Genomic DNA, 15065 nt, shown 5'->3' with positions numbered 1-15065 from the left:
AAATCGAAGTATGTATACCATTACAACCGTGAGATTCACCTTGCAGGCAGCCACAAAACAAAGAAACACTAGAGTTAATGAAAACCAGACCACACAGCAAAGACTGTGTGTGGGGGGGGGGGGGGAGAAAAAGAACAAACCATGCAAACAATAAAACAGTAACCAGATAATACTCAGAACACGAATTGCAGAGTGCACAGCCGCAGAGTCAGTTCAGTGCTGAGGCAAGTGACTGGCTTCAGGCCGCAGTGGCAAAGCCAGTTCAAACTACTTAATGGAATGGTTAAGAGTTTTGTTTGCTTCCTGCAAAATGTCTCCATGCCTTATGAGTGCCTTGCCTTTGTTTTTGGTACTTCAGGCTTGGAAGGATTAAGGGCTGCACATTGTGGGAGCAAACGTGCTTGAGTCGTGATGAGCCTGTATTTTTGTATGCAGATGGATGCTGGATATACGTAGAGACCTGTGTTTAATGTTATGGTCACATTTGTATGGAATGTAAACTGCTGAAATGCAGGTTTTACACCTCTTGGATTACTGGTCCATTATTGTAACCATTGTACTGTGATTTCCATGATCCATGTCACGGTAGCACAGAGACAATCTAAAAACGAAGTGCTATCTTAATGAAGCTACAAACCAGAATTGTGAGTCCTGTCAATGCAGCACAGTCTGCTGATACATGGAATGCTTCCATAGTCTGCCATGTGCAACTGTGAAAGGTGCAAACTGAATAATGAGTGCAAGAACATTCTTCTCCATCCTCGTTTAACTTATGGCTGGGTGCCACACCAAAGGTTTTTTTAAACAAGTGGCTGAAGTGCTTGGATCCGTCTTTGGGAAAAGCATATCTGTCTCTTCCTGCTGTCTCCAGCTCACAACTGGTCACAGATGAGCAGCCACGTAGTGTTGGTGAAACCCCAAATGAGCAGTGATGAAACTTGATGGCATTGTTGAGAACAGCTTTAGAAGTCGATGGGAGTGACAGCTGGCCAAAAATGGATTTGTCCTAAAGCTAAACACCACAAATAATTAAAACAAAATATTGGAATCTTCAGCAAGTCAGGCAGCAGCTGTGAGAAATTATTGAGCTGTATCATTCCCTCTGTTTCTCTCTTCACACGGGGTGCTTGATTGAGTGAATATTCCTGCATTTTGCTTTGTTAGTTTTCAGATAATCATTCTGTATGTTGGCCACTGTATAACTGGTAAGCTGTGGAGGATGGCTTTAAGTAGCATCCTCTCTCCACGAGCAATATCAACCTTGGTCCATGTAAGCAATAGGAGCAGGGCCAGGTTGATAACCTTGAGGCCCAGTGATAGATTTTCCATGGAGCCATTGGTGCTCCTGTAAGAAAGACTGATGTCACAGTAATCTTAGTGCAATGTTGGACAGACCATTGACATTTGAATATACATTCAAAATAGCCATGATCTAAGGTTGTATAAAAACTTTTTCAGCTGTTGAGCAACTTCTACCCTAATGGGTTAGAAACTGAGACATTTGCCCAGTATCAGGTCTACCAATAATGAATGGAGACTCCATCACTTTTGGGTGAGTGTTGATAGGCTGTCTGGTGCCGAACTGTGGGAGCCTGCCCTCAGAACCTGGAGTTTGAGCTGCTCTTTATCGTTTTCCCCTCACTCCAGCTGCAGGCTAATACAAGCTTCATTTTCATAAGCCATTTCATAGTAGAATAGCTGGCTGTGGGAAGTGTGTTCGCTTGTGTATTTCTGACAATGCACAGCACTGAACTTCGAAGCAGATGTCCCTGAATTCAACCCCAGCCTGGTCCCAACCTGGACAGCAGCAATATCTGTGCGGAAGAAAGGTCTGTTAATCTACTTCCGTATCTTACCACGAAAACCCTATGGACCCTATGGAAATTTAATTGGTTTATTATTGTCATATGTACCAAGATGTAATGAGAAGCTCATATTGTAAATGTTTCTTACAGATCAAATCATTACACAATGCCTTGAGGTAGAACAAGGTAAAACGATAACAATGCAGAATAAATTCTCATTTGCCAGCCTATTGATTATCTTACACTATTTTACAGTGTGGAGAGTGTACAGATAAATCTGTGACTCCAAAACATAAAACTAACTGAAAGAAAAACAAGGGAGCCCGAGAGTTGTGTGTAAATTTCATTTTTACTTTAAGCGAGGCACACACTTACAACGCCGTGGCGTGATGATGTACTATACGCTATTCATGCACCTCGTACAGATAACACAATGAATTATGCAAACAAAAAGAATGCTTAATCAAACAGTATATTTACAATATTACTGAAAGATTAAATACACAGCAGATTCCACTATAGTATTTGACACCTAGGGTAAGGTTTATGCTATTTTATACACGTAACGACATGGAAAATGATCATAGTGCCTTTGTTTACCTTTTCATCCTTCCTGGCCATCACCTGCAGCAGTCTTGATGTGCACTCCCTTAAAGTGGTGCTAGAAGTTTGGGATAATAGCCCCCGGGCTCAGTGGCCAGTGCCTTTTATCTCAGTACTGGCAGCATCAAGAACATGTATGCAACCTTCCTGGCTTCATGGCTCAGATTAACGACATTGCCATTTCTCAACTTTCTTTGGGTGGAGGAGATGCAGACTGTTTGTATAATGTAATGCTGACTTCCATTTCCTTCCACCTGACCTACTTTGTTCTCCATTGCCTTTTTCATTTTGGTGCAGATGTTAACCTTAGAAGGAGGCTCAATCAACTGCCTGCTGATAGCACCAGGCAAGGTTGTGTGATCTGTACCTTTTGGCTTTTAAATGTGTAATGTCCTGGTTGATATTTTTTACTGATATGCTGTATGTATTTCATTTTGTGCTGTTCTGTGCAAGCTGCTTGTTTTCAGTTGATGTTTGTGTTACTGTTGAAGATGAGAGAGAGGAGAAATGTGTGCCATCCAATTAGGATGGTCCGATTAAGGGGAGGTTTCCCTGTTGAGGGACACTAAGGTTGGGCTTGGGGCTTTTGTTTGAGAGGAGATGAAGAGAGAAGGCACTGGGGAGAACCGGTTGCAGCGTATAATCTGGTGGGAGACCCGTTTGTTCGAGATGGATTGTGAGTGACGTTCAGAAGGTGGTGTGTGCTTTCATATTGACCGAGGGCCCAGTGCGTGAGTGACTGAGAAGTTCAGGATGAGCTCCAACTTGTACACATTTGACTGTTTAATTAGAATGGAACCTTTTCATTTTGTTATTCTTTACTAACCCTTTAGTTAAGATTCATAAATATAATTCCTTTAATCGTATACAATGTACTGTCTGTTATTTTCGTGGCATTAATTTGTAACGGTAGTAATTTACACGCATCCACCGGGAGTTTGGGGGGGGGGGGAGGTGGCTCACACCTCAATCTCACACGTTTGTCTTCCCTAGACTTCCGAGGAAATCAGCGTGTTTCACATGTACAACCAACGATTTATTGATAACGACACCTCTTCTATGCGAGTAATTGGACAGTTGGGATCCTTTCCACTCTGGGTTTACATTAAATCATATATAAGTATTCCTATTCAACAGTTTCATATACGGGATCAAGTGAGTCATCTCCTATTATGTATAGTATGTAAATTGGACTTGTGCCCTGCATTCCGGATCAGTGAGTGGCATCTATATGCACAACACATGCTTGCTTGGGGGAAAGCCAAGGACCTCCTACGGCACTCTCCACCTCCTCCTGTTTTTCTGTCATGTGCCGTGGCACTGGGTGACAGTCGTGGTGTTTGGATTATAAAAGTGCAGAGCTCTGCTCTGCTTCCTCTGCTAGGCAGGCTGTGAGGTTTAAGGATCTTCTCAGAACAGCTGACGAAGAAAAAGGTTGGGAGACAGCCGGAATATTTTAAACCGTGGGCTGATAGATTGCTGCTTCTGTTCAACTTGGTGAGCTGGACCTGCAGTTTGCATTGGTCTTTACAGTGAGACGGTAAGGCAGCTACCACACACTTCTCTGGTTTCTTTGCAGCAGGTTCTTTTACTTCTGCCAGGTAAATAACTACAGTATATTACAAATATGCTAAGCCAGTATATATTTTGTTCTTAAAGGCAATATATAAGTGGAACTTTTTTTAATGAAACATTGTAAAAGCAGAACTTTAGGCCGAGACCAGCTTTTTCTTGTTGACTATCCAGTTTTCATATTGGCTTGATGTTAAATGAAGGAAAAATAACGGCTAACTTAATTGGCCTGAGTTTTGCCATCAACTGTGAAGAAACGGTGTTTGCTGCTGGCCTGTCAAAGTTGGCCACAAATACTTGGTGGTCTCTGTGGTATTTTTGTTCTGTTTCCCTCACCACCACCCTGCTCTCCATCCTGCCCTCCTCCCTCCTCCCTCCTCCCCACCTCCAACCCCACCAGTACACACTGATGTGACTTCAGTATGCACCACCACTGCAGGCTATGTGTCACCCAGCAGCAGGCAGACCCGAAATCTGGATTTAACTATTGTCTGAACCACATAAATATAAAGTTTGCAATACAATTAACTTATAAACATTGAACAAAAAGTTAAGTTGAGGGATTTGCTCATAATTAAAGGAGAAGCTGAAGTGGCAGATTTCACTTTTTAAAATTTGCACATTACAGTTAGTTGGAATGAGATTGTCTGACTTTGAGAAAGGTCTCACAGTATTTATGACCCCCAGTTTCAGTAAAATGTAGGCTGTTCAGTGGAGTTTTTACAAGAACAGTGTCACATACAGTTCATCATTGGGAAATTACTGGACAACAGTTTTCGGACTAGTCTGTGTGAATCTCTGGGCATACTGGCAGTGTTGTTCAATATTGTCTGAAATTATTTACAGTCACATGACCTGTACATTGTAGATTTAAATTTTTTTGTAGGGTAAAAGTTTATCTTGCCGTGGTTTAAATTTTGAAGTAAAAAATTGCAGGACAATTTTGAATAGTGAAGAACAAATTGGGAATTTGTATTTCTTCCCCTGCTCTGTTTGTAGGGTCTGTGGGATCCTGTTAGCATCATGTGGAGGAGCATGCCCAGCGATTTGGGAGGGGTAGAGATGATCTCTTCAATTGAAGTGACTCAACTGGCTGGGATCAGCTGCATGTGGCCCCCTCCTTTAGAACTTCAGAGATGAGCTTCTCGGTGTGAACTGTGATGGTTTACAACCTGTGCACACCTTGAGCAGTGTTTAGCCTGTGAATCACTTGTGTTGCATCTTAAATGCTCAGATATCTGAACGTTTACAAGCTATCGGGGATAAAATCCCCAAAATTCATTGTATCTTTTGTGTATTTATACCAAAAATTAGATTTTTGGATGAAGCTTAAAAAAATTAAAATTTTGTCTTTTACCTCTCTTAATGTAATATCGGTTCCAAACATGGTTTGAAAACTCTTAGGGCTCCTGGGCATACAGTCGATCTGGTCTCTACCACACAGCCCCTTTCTAATTAGCTAGCAGAAATAAGTTGGAGAATGGTTACGTAATTTATTCACAAAGACGAGTCTTGCTAAACATGCTGCACCCAAATAAAACAAGTTTGGCGGTTTTAAGTTGCCTTTATGTGGTGGAAACTGGGCACGTGTACATGCATTGATAAATACCTCAACATGGTTGTAAAAGAGTAGTGGTGGAAATCTCAATGGGTTGGGTGCCTATAGATGTAGAAGTTTAATTTATCAATAATGAATTATCCTACATCTGTAAAAGAACTATGTTTAATATCTGGAATCTGTGCATGCACATGTCTAATGATGTTTTCAAAGTCATTACATCTGGAGTAACATAGCACTGAGAGCTCTTATTTTTAAATAAAAGAATTACTGTGTGCTGGTTTTATTTGAAATGTTTCTGTGACACTTTGTCAGAATCCATCCACTGAACCATGGCTGTATGGTAGCACTCACAGGCGTGAGAGACTGAGTGTCACTCCAGCAGCTTGAGTATGTAGGGGGGCATTTTAGTGCAGAACTAATCCAGCACTGAATTGTGTTGGAACGTGGTTAAGGCGATCGTCTAGTGATCTGAAGGTCGCTAGTTCGAGCCTCGGCTGAGGCAGAGTGTTGTGTCCTTGAGCAAGGCACTTAACCACACATTGCTCTGCGATGACACCGGTGCCAAGCTGTATGGGTCCTAATGCCCTTCCCTTAGACAACATCGGTGGCGTGGAGGGGGGAGACTTGCAGCATGGGCAACTGCCAGTCTTCCCTACAACCTTGCCCAGGCCTGCGCCCTGGAAACCTTCCAAGGCGCAAATCCATGGTCTCACGAGACTAACGGATACCTATATATAATCCAGCACTTCATTAGCAGACAAAGTCTTTTTCTAAAAAAAACATATCTTAGTGTTATCCTATTATTGTTTATGGGAGCATGTTATGGCATATCTTTATCTCAGAACGTAGCAAATAGCAGGAGTAGGCAATCAGGCTCCTCACATCTGCTCCATCTTTTTTCAGTATGATCATTGCTGATGTTATGCTAACTTCAACTCCTCATCTTAACCCCTTAACCCTCGATTTCTTGATTGTTCAAAATATATATTTGTCTCAATTCTAAATATACCTAATGATCTGGCCTCCACCACTTTCAGTAGCAGAAAATTCCAGAGTTTCACTGCCTTCAGGGAAGAAATTTGTGCACAACTCAGTTTTAAATGATAGTTTCTATAAGATTTTGTAACTTTACCTTCCTTATTCATGACTGCCACTAGTAAGTACATTACAATGTGCACCCTGTCAGGCACCCTCAAGATCTTGTGTTTGAACAACTATTCGGGGTGTTGATGAGGTCACACCATGGATAGGATGCTGATTGCAGAATTGTGAATGAGCTGAAGTTCTGTTGTAAAGGAGATACAACGTGGTAAATCACTGGTGTAGCACACAAAGATTTCAAGTTTTTTATTCAAAGTGCTAATTAGGTCGTAAATTCTACCAGTCCTGCTGAAGGGTCTCGGCCCGAAAACGTTGACTTTACTCTTTTCTGTAGATGCTGCCTGGCCTGCTGAGTTCCTCCAGCATTTTGTGTGTGTTGCTCGGATTTCCAGCACCTGTAGATTTTCTCTTGTTGGTAAATTCTATTGTTCTTCAGTGATTCCAGCCTACGTATAATGTTGTTTAAACCCAATTTGTTCTCTTCAGCTGATTATTTTTTTAAACCATCAGATGACATTTAAGACACTTAAAAGGCTTCTAATTGTCTCCTCCCACTTCTTTGCTCTTTCTGCTTCCCACCCATGCCCTTTTTCCCACTTTTCCCCTTTTGCTCTTCTTATTGATGAAGCTTGTTTATTTCTGCCGTACATTTGACAACTGGTGTGGCAGTTAAGGGCTACTGTGGTGGCCAGTTTCCATGGTAGTGCCTCTTAGGGGTTCAGGGACAATTACTTTTAATGATATTTTGCAGTTTGAGGGGTACTAGTCTCAGAATGTATCCTCATGATTCCTTTTGATTTTCTCCTTCTGTTGCACGGCAGAGATCTGGTCAGCATGGATGTGACATCAAGCACCCATTGTACTCTCAAATCCAAAATATTCTTGTGTGAAATGAATGTGTTACAAAGCCCAAACGATTAACAGCGATAATTTGTGTTGCACAAAAAATACAGATTTTAATAACCAAAGCAAATTCCAGTCCAAACCCCACAAAGGCAATAATAAACGCGAGAAATTCTGCAGGTGCTGGAAATCCAGAGCAACACACACAAAATTCTGGAGGAACTCTACAGGTCAGGCAGCATCTATGCAAATGAATAAACGATCAACATATCGGGCCGAAACCCTTCTTCCGGACTGCAAAGGAAGAGGGAAAACTCCAGAATAATAAGGGAGGAGGGGAACTGTAGGTGATTGTATGCTTTGTTTGGCAGCCTCACTGCAATGTCTAGTCGCTCCTATGGAAACAAACCCATGTTCAGAACCAGCTTTAATATCACCAGCATGTAGCATGAAATTTGTTAACTTTGCAGAAGCAGTACGATGCAATACTTGATAAATATAGGAAAAAACTGAATGATACTAAGTATATATATGTATGTATATCAAGTAGTTAAATTAAATAAGTAGTGCAAAAACAGAAATTAAAAAAGTAGTGGGATAGTGTTCGTTGTTTCAATGTCCACTTAGAAATCAATGGCAGGGGGAAGAAGCTGTTCCTGAATTGCTGAGGGTGTGCCTTCAGGTTTCTGTCCTCCTTTCTGATAGTACAATGAGAAGAGAGCATGCTCTGGGTGATGGAGGTCCTTAATGATGGATGCCACCTTTCTGAGGCATCGCTCCTTGAAGATGTCATGGATACAATGGAGGCTAGTTTCTATGATGGAGCTGAGTAATTTTACAACTCTCTGCAGTTTACTTCAATCCTGTGCACTAGAGCCCCTCCCGCATACCAGATGGTGATGCAGCCAGTCAGAATGTATATCTGTAGAGTTTTAGGTGACAAACCAAATCTCCTCAAACTCAAAACTCAAAATATAGTTGAAGACACAATAGATTACAGATGCTGCAATGCGGAACAACAAACAGTTTGCTATTCTAAGCCAGTTGAGCAGCATCTAGTGGAGAACGGGATTGCCGGCATTTTGAGTTCAAACCCTATGTCGTGACGTTATAATTATTTAGGATTTGTGATCCTAACTTTTGATCCTCAATCAGAAGCTACAATTTGAAAATCAATAAAGATTAGTGTTTAATTTCCTTTCTGTCTAAACTTACTAGGCATATTTTTTACTGAGACATGTTTAGTGAAATATTTTAAAAGTTTGTGATTGTTTAGAATTGTTCTATTTGTTTATGCTTGAAAAATATAATTTTCTGAAAATGTCAAATGCAGTGCATGCAGTCTCTGGGTTACAATAGGGTTCTGTTCACAGCCGGAGCTGTTCACAAGTCAGAAATGAACAAATATAATGTATGGTAGCTCACAGAAATTGTTTTGATTGGAGAGCAAGCAGGCACAGAAAAGCATTGGGCAGCCAGCCTCACTGACTCAGTGTGAGTGGGTCTGCTCAGCCCTGTTCAGCTCAACCCTGCCACGAAAGTTGGAGCCTGTGGTGCAGTGGGGGGGGGGGGGGCGGGGGAGAGGTGGGGAGGGAAGAGAAGGCATATGGATTGACCCATTCCCAGCTGTAGAAGATGCCTGCAGCCCTGCAAAAGCCATCAAATTCATCCCAGCAGACCCCCAAAGGCTTGTTCCTAACCTGGGGAAAACTTGTAAATTCAATTAAGCTATTTAACAGCGGGTGAGAATCCAAACAGTAAACAGTGTCCCTTGTAGCTCTTTTTTTGTTAAACCCACATTTTGTCTTTATCTGCTGATGGATTCTGGAACATTCTTTTTTACTCTGTGTATGAATGCTGTTTCAGCTAGTTCATTGATTGGATTTCACATGCAGTTTGCAGAATTTCTGAGTTGGGGCAATAGCTTTTCTCAACCTATGAAATGGACAGAAGTCAGCTGTACCATAATTGATTTAAAGCTAAGTCCCTTGAGCTTTATCGTTTTGATTTACCTTTTTTATTCCACTGAAATGAGTTTTGTGCAGATGTAGTGGCTAGCACAGGTTTCCCCCGCCATCCGAAGGTAGAACGTTCCTATGAAACGGTTCGTAAGCCGAAATGTTGTAAAGTGAAGAAGCAATTACCATTTATTTATATGGGAAAAACTCATGAGCATTCGCAGACCCAAAAATAACCTACCAAATCATGCCAAATAACACATAAAACCGAAAATAACAGTAACATATAGTAAAAGCAGGAATGATATGATAAATACATAGCCTATATAAAGTAGAAATACTTCTCTACAATTATTGCGCTCTGTTCTCCGTAGCGAAAATCTCTCGCAAGCGCTCTCGGCAAAAACACGGTGCAAGCACTCTCCAGTAACCTTTAAGCTATGAAGCTGCCAAATCATACCAAATAACACCTAAAAATACACAGCCGATATAAAGTAGAAATAATGTAGGTACAGTGTAGTATCACTTACTGGAATCGGGAAGACAGCACGGAGCACACTGATGATGGTGTGTTAGGCTGAGTCGTCGGAGTTTGGGTGGTGCAATGGTCCCCACCCTCCGGGCAGCGAACCGATACCGATCCACGAAGCATTCAGGGGTACGGCGGTAGCCGGGACGCACCCAGCACATCTTTAAGAAAAAAAGCCAAAATAAACAAGCTAATTAATTAGGTGCCACCCGGTACATAAATGTCGGCCCAGATCAGAGGCGACACAATCAGCAATCGCCTCTGATCTGGGCCGACATTTACGTGCCGGGCGGCACCTAATTATTTAGCTTGTTTATTTCAGCTTTTCTCTTAAAGATGTGCTAGGTCCCTCCCGGCTACCGCTGCATTCTCTGCGAATCAGTATCTGTCTGCGGCCCGGGGGTTGGGGTGGTGGGACACTGGGGTGTCATCTCGTTGTCGTTTGTTTCCATTAGGGCAGGCAGCTCATCTTCTCCTATGTCTGCCTGCCTCGATGTCGAAGGTCGAGGTTCGTCGTCTGCTGAAGGCTTGCTTGACTACTAGCCTCGCGCCTTTTTCTATCATACAGTTCTTTGTAAGCACTCAAACCATCTTGCAAATATGCCCTAAACCGACGTACCCTTTCAAAATTAAAGTCGTACTTTTCTGCAATCATTGTTGTCGATTGCAGTGAAAATCTCACGCAGTTGCATCACGTTCAGTTCCTGGACGACTTCACTTTCGGTCCGTTCGCTACTGCATTCAGTTTCAATTGTTATCCTTTCCTCTTCCAATTGCATCAGCTCTTCATCTATCAGTTCTTGGTCATGGGGTGCCAAAACCTGTTCAACATCTTCATCAACTTTCACAAGCCAAACTCACTTTATCTTTGCTTCGTTCACCACGATCAAAACGCTTAATTATGTCCAGTTTTACGCTAAGTGTAACACCCTTACGAGCTCTTTTAGGCTTTTCTGATACCTTAGAACTCATCCTGCTAACGGCTGCTCACAGGCACGTGTTTAAGCAACGCCGGCGAGAATGCAGTTCCGAATCTGGGGGAGGAGCAGCTGCTCGGGGCGCACGCTGCCTTTTTTCATAACGGTGAAAACACCTTCTGTTAGCGAAAACAGGGAACTAATGTAGGTCTTTCGTAACAGTGAGGTTTCGTAAAGCGAATGTTTGAAAAGCAGGGGACACCTGTATTGCTAGTTATTAGCCACAGAAACAGGACTAATATGCATTGCCATGAAACCTAGAAACCTGGCAGATTTGGAATGTCCTGATGAGGTGTCTCAACTGGAAACATCGACTGTTTATTCCTCTGATGAGCAGGTCACGCAGTGTCAATTGAGGGGAATAAACAGTCAACATTTCCAGCTGAAAATCTTCATCAGGACTCACAATTTAAACAGTGCCAGGCCACATGACACAGCTCTCTTCTCCATTCAACACCCATAGTTACCAAGGTCAGATGACTTGCATTTGTATCTGATGGCAGTTTTCCCCATCCCCAAAGAGAACAAAGCCAGAAGCTGCTAAAATTTACTATCACCAATTTTAATGGTTATTTAATAGGTGCATCTGATATTCAAATATTTAACTGAGAAAATGGAAAATTAACTTTTGGAAAAGCAAATGGTATTCATATAATAGACATTGAAGTAAAATCAAATAACTGTTCTGTATTTTCACAGTGGTCTTAAGCAATTAATTCTCCACTCACTTTCCTTTGAATGAACCCAAAGGTTTAAGCAATGGCTATCTAGCTAGGACAGAAGGTGGAGTTGAGATAGGATAGGAAACAAGACTTGATGTCCAGCCAGTGTAAGACTGTGCATATCTTTACTACGTTCACAATATTATATGAAAAGGATATAATTTTTTTCAATCACTTCATTACAACAGTATAAAATATTTTGTTGATCTTTTTCTATTGTAGGAGTTGGCCACCCCTGTCTACCGAGCTGGACACTTAACTATGGAATGCATTCACCTGCTGATATCTTCAACCTTAAGAAACTGTGTTATCACTACCCAGAGAAGTATTAGTTAGCAGTACAACAACTCCAAACACTACCAAGCACTTTTACGGAAGAAAACTACAGTTTACAGAGCTTGGCCTGGGTTGTGCGTGTGCGTGTTTGTGTGTGGGTCTGTCTGTGATTCTTCCAGTTCACTTCAGTGCAAATACTTGAAACGTAAAATCCAAAATGGTGCTGGAAAATTACTTGTGGATGGTGATAGTGGGCTTCATAATAGCCTTCATTCTTGCTTTCTCTGTGGGTGCGAATGATGTGGCCAATTCCTTTGGTACGGCTGTGGGATCTGGGGTTGTGACGCTGCGCCAGGCCTGCATCCTGGCTTCCATTTTTGAAACAGCTGGGTCTGCACTACTTGGAGCAAAGGTTGGAGAAACCATCCGGAAGGGAATCATCGATGTTAACCTGTATAACGGAAGTGAGAATATCCTTATGGCTGGTGAAGTCAGTGCAATGGTTGGTAAGTAGTCATTGGCTTTTTCTGTTTTTTTGAGTTTGTAATGAAGCCATGGAAATAATCAACCAGAGAGAGTTCTCTCCCTTTTTAAGCATTGAGTGGAGAGCAATCTGAACTGGTACTGGAGCTTCTAACATTTTTTCTATTTTAAGAATCACTGTTGTTAGTATGTCTGTGATAACCACCAGTGTGAAATCATTGGTTTAATAATCTTGAGTTTTCTGTAATGGGACTTTCTGCATAATTGAATGGAGTACAAGGAAAGCAAGTTAATTTGTTGAAGCTTCTGTTACAAATTGCATTATCACAAACTCATCCCATTGACTGACAACTCTACATCACAAAGGAATAAATTGTTGCGGGTAAAACTGCCACAAAGATGCCAGAAACGTTTCCTGGGCCATGAAACATAAATGTTAGCACCTTTGTGCTTTGTTAAACCCTCCCATATGGTGAAGCAGGATGCTGGTAAATGTTCCAAGCAAGATCTAGTGTTCAGTGACAACAGTGAGATGGGCATCATGCGGACGTTTTCTTATCATCTGTACTGTAACACCACCCAATCTGCTGGAGGAACTCTGGGCTGAGCAGCATGCTCCTTGACCTGCAACATTCTTCCCACAGATTGTGTGTTGCTGCAGATTCTAGCATTGGCAGTTTCTCTCATTGTAACTTTAGCTATTAATTAATTGAGCTGGTTTGTATTTTATTAGATGTTTCTGATGGGCATTATTCATGCTGTTTCCCATTGTCGACTAGCACATCTAATTTTGTAACATGTATACAAATCAAATTCTGCAACATTTTGCTTCATATCCATCCCTCCTCATTTTGCCCATTTCTCCAGCTGAAACCATTCAGTAAAAATCCTACTGAGCCTTCATCCGTGTCCTTGGCTAAAATATATTACTCTAACAAACCAAAAATTGCAGTTCAAATCTCACATGGCAAGTTGTAAAGTTACTTTCAAGTAATCTGACCGGAAGGAAGTCCTAATTGAGCGTTGATCCTGCAAGCAATATCCTGTCGACAATGCAGGTGGTTAGAAATTCAGTGATGTGCAACACACCTTCCCCATAGCTCATCTTGTCATAGATACACCTTGAAGGTGACTTCCATGTTCTGGAAAATGGAAGTTGCATATATCTAAGTTCCTTTAACATGGGTTGTCAGTTGTACATACACTACCACATGATCCTGACAGAGTTCCTGGTCAAATAACAAGGCAATTCAAGATGATTGGAGAGAAACGAGTTTCTCTGCACAGACTTGGTACTGACATGTACCCACTTACACGAAGGACAAATGCGCTCTGATATATAGATACACCATCTGGTTACCACTTTTTTTTATCACTCCATCTTCTGTTTCTCTACTTTTTGCCCCACTTTCCTGAACAACTTCCACCCATCATCGCCCTCCCTTACTCCCTCCTCTTCATATCTCCATCCCTATTCCTTCACTCCCAGCAGATGTTTTGTTACTTCTCCCCTTCCACCACCCAGACTAACTCTTTAACTGCTACATGTACACTCGGTCTCTTAAGAGTGAGACCGTCCACTGCCACTTGCCCTCTGTGGGGCAGATCCCTGGCCCATCTCAGAACCCCAGAAATTGTTCCAATAAATCTTCATCTCCTACCTGGTATCTGAACATTCCAGTCTCCTGGTGCTCATTGGAATTTTCCAGATAATAAGACAGGTTCAACCCGTAGAAACTTTTCACTCAGCTACCATCTCTCTGCATGTGCAGTGACCCTAGATGCACAGGCTCTCTGTCCATCTTCAATCTCCAGACGCTGGTTCATGTAGTTGTCCACTTGTGTATTCTGCTCTCTAATATCTGCATATATCTGTTATATGGACAAACAGTGACCAGGCAAGGATGTAGCACATGGAATGTAGTGGAGAAATGAGGTTGTCCACTTTGCACTAAAGGGAAGAGTAGATTATTTTTTAAATGTAACAGTTCATGCATAGTGATGCTCAAAGGTGTCCTTGTTCATAAGTCACTTCCCGCCAACAAGCATGTAGAGCAGAGCATCGGGATTGGAGGATTTGAGTACAGAAAGTACAAGGAAGTCTTGCCTCAATTCTATGGGATATGGATATACCACACCTCAAGTATGGTGTACTCATTATGGAGGCAGCACAGAGAAGGTTCACTGGACTGGTTCCATGAATCATAAGCTTGCCATGTGAGAAGAAATAAAGTAGACTGACCAGTATTCTGCAAGGGTAAAATGCAGGTAGATCTCATTGAAACTTCCTAAAGTTAGTATTTGCCTCTTAATACATCCTAATAGTTATTGTTTGCAAGAGAATTACATAAGTGACTCATTATAACAATTAAAACTGGAAAGTTATCCAGGTCCAAAGATCAGAACAGTTTTGTGAAGATGGTGTAATCACTTGGGATAATGTGTAATTTAGGACATGTTTTGTAACTTCACATGCCAGGGAGAAACATGGGACTTTAGACTTATGGCTTCCAAAGATCTCCCCGGTGTTCCTGCCTATCTGTTATTGATAAAATCTAATTAGTCATAATTCCCATTGCAGTGTTGCAGCAAATAGAGCTGCTATCTCTCAGCTGTAACAATCCATGTTCAATTC

The 15065-nt window shown here is 41.7% G+C and overlaps 1 protein-coding gene across 6 annotated transcripts in view; it reads left to right on the top strand.

Annotated features, from left to right (window-relative positions):
* The window catches only part of slc20a2 (solute carrier family 20 member 2), an 86818-nt gene that overhangs the window by 35197 nt on the left and 36556 nt on the right, over nt 1–15065 (top strand). For 4 of the 6 annotated variants that reach the window (XM_072281866.1, XM_072281863.1, XM_072281868.1 and 1 more), the window contains exon 2: nt 11894–12453. In XM_072281866.1, the coding sequence (XP_072137967.1) occupies nt 12165–12453 (289 nt within the window). In that variant the 5' untranslated portion in view covers nt 11894–12164. Of the gene's footprint in view, nt 1–3738; nt 4010–11893; nt 12454–15065 lie in introns of those variants that run through there. The other 2 variants (XM_072281865.1, XM_072281864.1) reach the window with 2 other exon arrangements.

The sequence above is a fragment of the Mobula birostris genome, chromosome 17, assembly GCF_030028105.1.
Source record: "Mobula birostris isolate sMobBir1 chromosome 17, sMobBir1.hap1, whole genome shotgun sequence".
Classification (NCBI taxonomy): Eukaryota; Metazoa; Chordata; class Chondrichthyes; order Myliobatiformes; family Myliobatidae; genus Mobula; species Mobula birostris.
The sequence above is the reverse complement of the archived record's forward strand: the minus strand, read 5'-3'. Positions and strand labels throughout refer to the sequence as shown.